Source organism: Montipora capricornis, chromosome 9, assembly GCF_036669925.1.
Source record: "Montipora capricornis isolate CH-2021 chromosome 9, ASM3666992v2, whole genome shotgun sequence".
In the NCBI taxonomy this organism is placed as follows: Eukaryota; Metazoa; Cnidaria; class Anthozoa; order Scleractinia; family Acroporidae; genus Montipora; species Montipora capricornis.
The window spans coordinates 38,066,016-38,076,015 of NC_090891.1; the positions used below are offsets into that span (position 1 = coordinate 38,066,016).

General features: G+C 41.5%; 1 protein-coding gene across 2 annotated transcripts in view; it reads left to right on the forward strand.

Moving 5' to 3' along the window:
• The window catches only part of LOC138016519 (uncharacterized), a 51,241-nt gene extending 44,754 nt beyond the window's left edge, over window positions 1–6,487 (forward strand). For both annotated transcript variants that reach the window (XM_068863683.1, XM_068863682.1), the window contains exons 3-5: window positions 1,278–1,887; window positions 3,299–3,598; window positions 5,190–6,487. In XM_068863683.1, the coding sequence (XP_068719784.1) occupies window positions 1,278–1,887; window positions 3,299–3,598; window positions 5,190–5,531 (1,252 nt within the window). In that variant the 3' untranslated portion in view covers window positions 5,532–6,487. The remainder of the gene's footprint in view (window positions 1–1,277; window positions 1,888–3,298; window positions 3,599–5,189) is intronic.
• The last annotated feature ends 3,513 nt before the right edge of the window (window positions 6,488–10,000 follow it).

A 10,000-nucleotide genomic window follows, 5' to 3' on the forward strand; every position in this document is an offset into this window, starting at 1 on the left:
ATATATGCCGAATAGAAAGAGGATTCTACCGTGAATATTTCTGAGAAGGACATCTGGGGATCACTTACATTACGTCAAAGGACATATTGCTTGTTTCGTTTGACCAAAGAGAGCAATTCTGAGATATTTTTTGGAAAAAAAAACTAATCATCCGGATATTCCAAAACCGTAAAATGATGTACTTCTGTGCACATATTTGATACATTCAGAAGCTCATGACTTTGAAGCCTTTAACTCTGGTTCAGAGCTGGGGTTTTTTTAGTTTAAAAATTTCCTTATTTGGATGTAACGTAGCTCGGGTACATGTTGGATGATGTTGGATAAAATTTGAAAGCGGTCAAATTTTTCGTGCAACATTTTAGATGTTGCATGAAGCTGTACGCGTTTGGCCATGGCACGCAACATTGTTGCAATAGAGAACGCGCGCTAGGTCCACTTGTTGCGCGCCAGGGGCCTGGAGCACATAAACAATGTTGAGAATTTTGCGTACGTTCGGCCAGCCCGTTCAACACATGTTGCAACATCATGGAACAATGTTCCAAGATGTTACGTTGAAATGTTGCAAGCGTTTGGCCAGGCCTTTACGAAAGTTATATTTTTAGGTGACGTATTTTTCAAGGTCACCCGGCGTAGAAAATCGTAAAGTTCCAACTGTCATAACTCGTAAACCCACGTGTTCTCGAGGTCAGGGGCCCGTTTCTCGAAAGTCCCGAAAAGCCATTTGTGAAATTGCTAACCGCTTCTTTTGGAAAGCTAATCTTTTAACATGTTTTCAAGCTAACTAAAAGGAACACGTCTGTGAAGTTTGACGACTTAAATCCTCTCCGTTCTTGAAATACAAAGTGAATTGTGACACCCGAAAATGGCCCGTAAAGTTTCGGGACTTTCGAGAAACGGGCCCCAGGTACCCAAAGGGGATGTGTAGTCCGTGTCGCTTTATGGAGGCCTGTAAAAAGAAAATTGTCATGTCTTTTTATAATAGTAAGGATCGAATACTTAAATATACATATACATACTTAATTGACCGCTCCCCCATAGGGGCTTTTCAGGGCCAATGAAACACAATCACGACAGAACAGAACATTCAACAGAAACGGTTAAGAATCCCAACTGGCCGGATGCAAACTGAGAAGTTGAACCACGGACTACCAGGAACAAATTCAACGAGTGGTCAGAACGTGTCTTGAACTTGGGAACTCCGGATCTCAAGGGAAGCGCCCTAACCACTGGGCTGCACCTTAAATGTATCCTAAGCTTTTCTCTTTGTACTTTCATAGAATCTTAGCCGACGCGAAGGCCATTCGAACCTTTTACTCGGATCACTATTCACATCAACGAGATCCTGACTTTACTTGCCTTGGAGTCGTTTTCAAAGACATCCTTGGCAACTGCTTGGCCACAAGTCACGGCAGAGATGAGGTGAAAAGATGTCGAGGACCCTTTGAGAAATACTTCTCTACGGAAGTCGTTTCAAAGACTTTGAGAGTTATTGGCCAGGAATGCAAGTCCTTTATGGAATCCTTGCCGGTTGGTCAACCCGTGGATCTTCAGACAGGAGGGCTGGCTGATGTCACACTTCGAGTTTTAGTCCATGTGGTGTACGGAGAAGACGTGCTCAACAAGTTCTTCCAGCGCATTTTAGAACTGAGTGGTTTGTTGCAAGGTGCAGTCGACATGTTAAATGTGGGTGAAACGAGATTGCCTTTTTATTCCCTTCTGCCGACAAAAGCAAACCAAAAGGCCCGGCGTTTTAATGAAGCCTGGAATGAGTTCAATCGATTTTTGTTCAAGGAATATGAGGAGGGGCGACTTGATGCAGGCGATGGGTTTTTCTTTGCCATGATGGAACTACTAAAAACTCACGCGCTCGAAATGGATGAAAAAGAGGTATGTGAGCGTTGGCCGTAGCCTGCGTAGCTGGCGATATTTTTGGCAGGGAGAATGGGGACGGACGCTGTGAAATAACAGCGCCCCTCCCCAGTCTCCGGGCAGCTTCGCCGCACGGTAATTTGCCTCTCGCGGCAACAATAGAGAGCTTTCGATTCTAGGACGAGAACGACTACGAGCACGAGATTTTCTCATAGAGCAACAGTGAGAGCGTGCAAACCAGAGTCATTGGGGAGCTTAAGCACGCGCGTTTTTGAGACGCGGACGGCAACCGGAAGTGAGCTGTTTTCCTTTCTAACTTGTCTTCACACAACCACACTTACATTGATAAGTGTCTTTTCTCCCTTATAGACGATTAGTATAGAAATCTAGGAGACACCACTGCCCTGGCACGCTAAATGTTCTCTTCCGGTTGCCGTCTGCGTCTCAAAAACGCGCGTGCTTAAGCTCCCTAACACGATAGCAATTCTGGCATTTTTCCATCAGCAAAAAGGTTCAGCTACCAGCAGTAAGAATAACTGACAACCTATACTGTTAAGAAAGAGTTAGATTAATCGTCCGAGCTATAAACTTTGCAACTATTTTCGCTAAAAGCGGCTAGTCAAAAGGGGTAAAATGAACACTACAAAGCGTGCTGCATCAGGGTGTGAGCTTTAAATAAAGTCCTTCGTCTTCTTTGTGTTATGTTTTTTTACTTAAATATAGCCCTACTTCGTCGATCGCGTAGCCGCTCAGCCGCTTAACTGACCTAAGGGCTCACTGAGCAAAAAGAAAGAGAGACAGCAATTTTAAATTCCCCGAATGACGACCCATTGTCAGGAAATAACTCAGCAGAAGTCATAGAAAAAGATATCTTTTAAAAACGACAAAATTGAAAGATTTTTTCCGCGTTTCGGAGAGGGAAGACAAAATGAAAACGCCATTTAAGTCAATTCCCTTGAAATTGTTCCACTATCAAACTTTTTTGGAAACTTGGCATAATTAACATTCATAATATGAACATTTAAAAAATGCAATAAAAAAATGGGGTCACTGTGCTTGTTTACGCGTCAGCAGGCTCTTAAAATGGGGTATTTTTACTGGTTTCGCGTTAAAAATTCGAATCACCTTCATACTGAATTAAGTCTTGGTTACTTCAAAGACACAAAATTTTATTTTGAAAATAAAGCTTCTTTTATTCACATAAGCAGTATTGCTTCATTTACGCCGTTTTTGATTTCCTGGTTGTGGGAATAGTGCACTCTTTGGGACAGTTCCGTGGTTCGCTTGAAGTCCTTGCCTTGGCCAAAATACACCCAGTACGGAACTGTTTTCCAAAAAAATTCATGTTCGGTTGAATTTAACGGTTCACTTCTTGTTCACTTCACTTCTTGTTCAGTTCAGTTCTTGTATTGTTTTCGCTTCTTTCTAGCTTTTTCATTCCGTAGATGAAATCCTTCTTTTGAACATCGATGTCAGTTTTGCCGCCACGTCCTTTGCATTAGCCGACCTCGCTCAATATAAGAACATTCAAGACAAAGTTCAACAAGAAATAGACGCGATATTGCAGGGAGATGATCCAAGTTCCCTCATAGACTTGGAAAAAAGGCTTCCCTATATGGAGATAGTACTTAAAGAAAGTGCCAGAGTGCATCCAGCACTGGCGTTGAGTTTGCCAGAGAAGACTGTGAAGCAAGTCACTGATCTGGGCGGATATCAGATTCCCAAAGGGGTGAGTGAGTGGGTGAGTGAGTGAGTGAGTAGTCATGGCATGAAGTTACGTGACACAATATAATATGCAAGAAATGCAGCGAACCCAGCAACACGAACCTTAAAACTAAGCCGCTTTTACACTTTGCAATTTGTCCTGCAACTTGTCTTACAAGTTCTCACACTGAGAAACAAGTTGCTTGATGGGTGTTACACCATAAAATTAAGGAATGGGCCCAACCTGGCGCCAAATTATGCGTAAAAAAGTAAAGGGGGGGTTAACCTGTGAAGGTTTAGTAATAAGAACCTAAGACTTTCGAAGACTAATAAAGTCACAAAAGTTTTTATATTGATGTGGATGACGTATGCAAATGTAGTCACGTGACTTGTTAAAAAAAAGGTAAAGTTTCCGCTTACGAGCCAGAAGGCTCATCAGGCCGGCGCTTATCTCCGGTTTCATTAGCATGAAGCGACTAGGAGTATTTATACTCCCCCCTGGATGGGATGCTAGTCCATCGCAGGGTTACCCCCAGCTTTACGCCGGTACCCATTTATACACCTGGGTGGAGAGAGGCACCGTGAGAGTAAAGTGTCTTGCCCAAGAACACAACACAATGTCCCCTGCCTGGCCCCGAACCCGGACCACTCGATCCGGAGTCGAGCGCACTAACCATGAGGCCACCACGCCTCCCCCACGAGACTTGTTACGGCCAAAAAACCCAAAATAAAAAACGGCAACAGTTTATGAAACTTGAAATATATTTCACTTTGCTACTATTAGTTTAGTGAAAATAGTAAAAGAAAACGAACTGTGCTTGGCCTTTGTTAAATATGTTTTTGGTTTTGGATTTATACGGCATTTTGCACTAGTTCCCAGTCCCCTATGGAAAGTGATTTTTTTCGGTCATTTATTTTAAATTATCTTGAAATATCCAATTACAGAAATGATGTAGCCAATAGTGTTAACTTCATTAAGGTAAATCCAGCCACCAGAAAATGATAAAAAGTGTTGCCGCTCAGCTGAGATTCTGTGCTAAAAATTACTTTGACATGTCACGTGATAATATATCATCCTATATGGCAGTTAAGGTTTCATATCTTATTCTGCTAACGATGCCCCAAAGTTATTTCGTGTTATATAAAATGGATCAATACTTAGACCACCCCCTCACTTATTTTCTTTAAAAAAATAGATCTCGGCCCAGGCCTTAATTCACCTATGCAACGCTTCTTGCAACTTGTCTCTCGCTGTCGATAATCACATGACGGTTAAAGGAACATTTCATCGGCTGATGGCGCAAACTGGGCGATACACAAGTTGTTGGACAGATATTATGCTTGAAAAATTCGTTGCAACGTTGCGGAAAGTAGAACTCAACTTTACTTCCGCCGAGGTTTCTGCAACTTGCAACGTTTTTGACCGTTTAATATATGGTATGTTACAGCAATGTTTCGTGCAACTTGTCTCGCCGTTGCACGAAAAAATGGCTCAGCGTAACAGCGCCTTAAGACACACATGCGTTGTTTCTTCCAACCAGGGTATGAATAGTTAATGCATATAGCTTATAAAGATCTAAGAATTTACGTTACCTTGACTTGTTTTCTTTCAACAGACCCCAATTTGCGTGGATACGCATTCTTTAAACTTCTCCGAACAATTCTGGGAAAATCCGGACAAATTTGACCCAGAAAGGTTTGCCAATGGCAGCAGACAAGTACCTGGATCATTTTTCCGCTTCGGAATGGGCCCCCGGAAGTGTCTCGGTTATCGCTATGCTTTGGCGATCAATCGCGTGGTTGTCGCCTCGGTTATGCAGAAATTTTCTCTCGAAATAGCCCAACCAAGTGCCCCATTAAGAGTCAAAGAGAAAGGAATGACCTTCTTCACACCGTACTTAAGTCCGATAATTATCTTTAATGCGCGGAATGGAAAGAGCGCGCATACAACAGACTAAGCTAAATTTTTAAAATCCTTCTTGAGCGGCTAAACTCGTAAATGAGGGGAAGGGGGGGGAGGAGTACCTTAGTACCCTAGGGACGAGGCTGTACCCTTCAATAGTAGAAGTGACTAATCCTTTCAGAACACTGCCACAAACTCATCTAATTAACTCTTCTGATTTAAGTATAGCTGAGTTTTCAATGTCAACAATGACCAAGTATTTCGTCACTTAGCCTGGGCAACGATGTAGATGTACTATCTCGAGTCCAGTTCTAGTATGAATATGGTAGAGTAAACGGGAGCTCAGAGAGAGAGCTTGATAGCAAATGTTTGATAGCAAATGTTAGCAACAAGTGCAAGTACGAGAAAAAGTACAACTTGTACGCGTTCTCGAAGTCGTGCTTTACGTATTAATTAAGGTATAAGCGTATAATACGAGTTCCAGTCTGCAGAAAACCACGGACGGGTGCTTACCATTTAGCCAAAAAATCCGGAAATTTCGGTTTGAGGTCAAATGGAAAGGCAATTTTCCGGAAAATCTTTTCGGAAATTGTGGACAACCTCCAGAGGTAGTCCTCTTTTTCCGTTCGGAACGGAATTCGCGAAATGCTCTTACCATTTGCGAGAATCCTTCCGTTTCCAGGTCCTTTCTCACAAGATCGAGTGATATATGCGGGATGGAATGCTGTGTAGTAAATGGTAAGCGCCATTCTCATCCGGTTGGTCATTAAATTGGGAAAATCGCTTACCTTTATGCAACGATAATTCCATCCGGATTAATTGGCTAAATGGTAAGCACCCAGGACACTAATTCTTTGGCAAAATATCAGCATTTTAAATAATCTTCTTTTCAGGCTTGAAAACCCCCCAAATTATTTACCCAACACTTGAGGATTGTTAGTATATGATTATTACAGTTTTAAACTAAAAGAAACAGCTCTAAATAAACGCATGCAATTTCCTTTTGACAAACTGGAACTTATCGCTACGACTTTTCGATGTAAAGTTGTCGCAGACCAACTGGCAGGTTGAGTGCTCCGGGCTGCGCACTACGGATGCCTAGTAATCAAGTTCAGAAGTCGTACTCGAGCCTGCGTAGCGAGAGGCAAATTAACCAGCGGCGAAGCCGCGTGGAGAATGGGGAGGAGCGCTATTTCACAGCTTCTTCATTCTCCGCGCGGTTTATGCGGCTTACGCCTCTCACAATACCAACAACAATACCGCCAGCTACGCGAAAAATCTTAAATAACAATGACCACAACCAGGTTTTCTGAGTCCGCGAGACTGAGCACCCCTTGCAAACCACTGTTTTAACGAAAACCGCTGGTCAGCAACCTCAGCTACGCAAGCTATATTGGAAGTCGCACGCGTTGTCGATGCTAACATTCTCTAATGACGACTCAAGAGTCCTTTTCAATGTCAGCCTAGCTGACAATTTATTGCAGCTATTGATCGCGTGATAAGCTATGAAAAGGCTTCGGTAGGATGGTAAGGAAAGCAATCACCTTCCATCGGTGTGACCTGAAATCTATGCCCAGACTTGACGCCATTAATTGTGGTTTAACTTTGTTGGTACGTTGGTTTTCTCAAGAACACAGTTTGGTTAAATTCTAAAGTTCATTGCAATCAGCGGTTTTATCAGTTTCGTGCCGTCGATTATTTTAGTGGATCAGTTCAAGTTAATGAATCACATTGGGCATTGTAATTGACTGATTTCTATAAACTTGTTGGTGCTGTTTGAAACGAACCACTGCAGTCACAGTTAATGTGATTGACGATCTTAACAAATGAAACTCTTGATTGGACTTTGAACTTTAGAATGTACATATTTCTGAAGGAACGCAATAAGTTGATTTGCAATCTTCCAAGAAGAGGACATACATTCAGCTATACTAGTTTACCTGGTAGAAATGCTGCCCTGGGGAGGGAGGATGTTCAATTATGCTTGCGGTAATTTAACGACGGTTTATTCGTGGAATTGAATGGAGATTTTAATAGGTCTTGAGCAGGGACAGTAAAAAACATGGACCCCCAAACTGCACCCCCAAATGGACCCGGCGAGAGAAGAAAGAAAAAAAGGATGGTTTTCACAGTGACGTCATCAAATTCTAAAATCAAAATTGTAAGGTCTTCTGAATTTTTATCCAAAGGAGCTTGAAGATGACCTAGAAGTAAATCTTTTTTCAAGTTTCCAATTTCGTGACGTCTTTCGTTTCCAAAATACAGCATTTTGAATTCCGAATTGTCACCTTGGGTGACACTATGATACAAAGCTATTTAGTTGGAAAAAAGTCTCTATCCCTATGAATCTCAGCAGTTTGAGCCTTTCAAGTGCATTAGGAGGTGTGTTCATACACATGTATTTTCTTTCATCAGCGAAAAGTAAGCGCTTTCACCACAAAGGTAACAACAGATGTTTTTGTTAATTACTGGCCGTCATATTGGTGGACCACATCGCGTCTCCACACAAAAGTTGCGTGAAATGCTTCAACAAATGACTCAGGAACGATGCGCCGCACAGACCTGAGAATTGGAGAGGTGGTTAAAAGATTTGTTTCCCACAACATCCAAGGTCTTGGCCTTTTACATTGAACGATTTCGAATTTATTTATTTTTTTGGTGCGTGACAGTGTTTGAGGACAGGAGAAGCGACAGGCCCTTGCCTCTTCTGATCATACCGCGCACCTTAATTCCTCCATTTGCGCATAACCACAATTCCTCGCGCCTTTGACCACAATCCGTTACGTTTTGAAGAAAAATGTGTTTATTCTCCCGATTCGAGAGCTGCCTCGTTCGCAATAGAAAACACAGAAGACTGTGATAGGAAATACACTATCACGGTCATTCAAAAACCCAGGCCTCCCTGATAGTATTTTACAAGGTAACATTCATGCTAGCACCTTGCTTTTTGAAAGTTCTTAGGGCCTCTTACATATGTATTGAGGGCATAATTTTTAGGCAAACATATAGCGTGAACCCATCACTTGGAGCAATCGTCTTTCACAAAGGGTCTGCATCACCCCCTGCACCCCTCAGCTTGATCTGCCTCTGAGGGGTTTCAATAAAATTTGGCGGCTGCTATGAGTAGCGTTAAACCTACTGTTGTTATTGTCAAATTACTTCAATTTAGAGAGGAGAGTAGCCGACTTCTTTGAGTGAAATATCCAATGCTTTTTTTACCACAAGTGCTTGTAATCTCGCAATCGGATTGGCTAATTTGCCGTCCTGCGCCTCGTGAGTCCACAACATTTTGAGCACTGTGATGACGAATATCGTTGTCGATAAGAGTACAGATAACGCTGACCCACTTTCAATTTGTTAATTGTCAGCTGTTAGTACTTGTTTAAGCCACTGGCCCTAACCCTAAGCATTTGAGTGGATGAATGTCCCCATCCTTTCGATGCTGATGATGGTGATGTTCCAAACATTGCTATGTTGGGTGCACACCCCCCCCCCCCCCTCCCCTCTTCTAAGAAAATCCTGAATCCACCCCTGCACCTGTAGGGCACAATACCTAGTGTTCTCTGGACTTTCCCTTATAGTGTGCAATGGATAATGATAAATAACCGATACCAAAAAGCATCCACTAGATACAATATTATGATGACAGGCTTAAACCTTGTGTAAGATTTTTTGTTTATTGGTGAGGAGCTAGATCCCAAGGCAAGCACTCTAATCACTGGGTTTGTGTCTATTTCAAATTGGTAGAGTATTTTTATTTCCAAGTAGCATTGCACCATTGATTCCTTTTTTAATTCATTTCTTTTGCATTTCTGTCTTATATTACACACACATCCTTGAGGAATAAATTTTAATAAGGGTTAATATTTTCTTTTCCTTCTCAGCCATTCGATATTATTTGTGATACTATAAACACAAGAAATAGTTATCAATAATTATTGTTACACTGAACGCATGCTTACCAATGGAGCAGACGTTTTCCAAGTATGTACATTCAGACTAAACAGAAATGGTCATCACCAGACCTAAAATGCACAAGAAATCTCGTGCTGGTGTGAAATGTGTCAAACTGTATTATTGGAAAGCGATGTTAATGCTTTTGTCGTTAATTGACAAAAATCAACTCAAATACTTTTAGCTACAGAGCCTTAAAATTGCTATACTTTTGAAATGAAACGTAAAAAGAATACAAAATAAGCCATGCAAATATTAATGTTTGGCTAAGAAACCTGAAATTAAAGCAGTAATACCAAATACAGTTTTTTATTACACATAACATGAGAATTTTATTCCATAAAGCTCATTTGTACAAATCTATACGCTTTATTTTCACATGTGAAAAAGGCCTATACAGCCAATCAGAATGGCGTACAGCTATTTCACATGTGAAAGTATAACCAATCAACGATAGCGTAAAGGCGTTTCCATGCCAATCACTCGTGCATCTCGTGCAAATCGTGCAAATCGTACTTGTTTTTGAATTAAATCAAATTTGTATTTGGTTTTATTGTTAGTGAGTTTTTG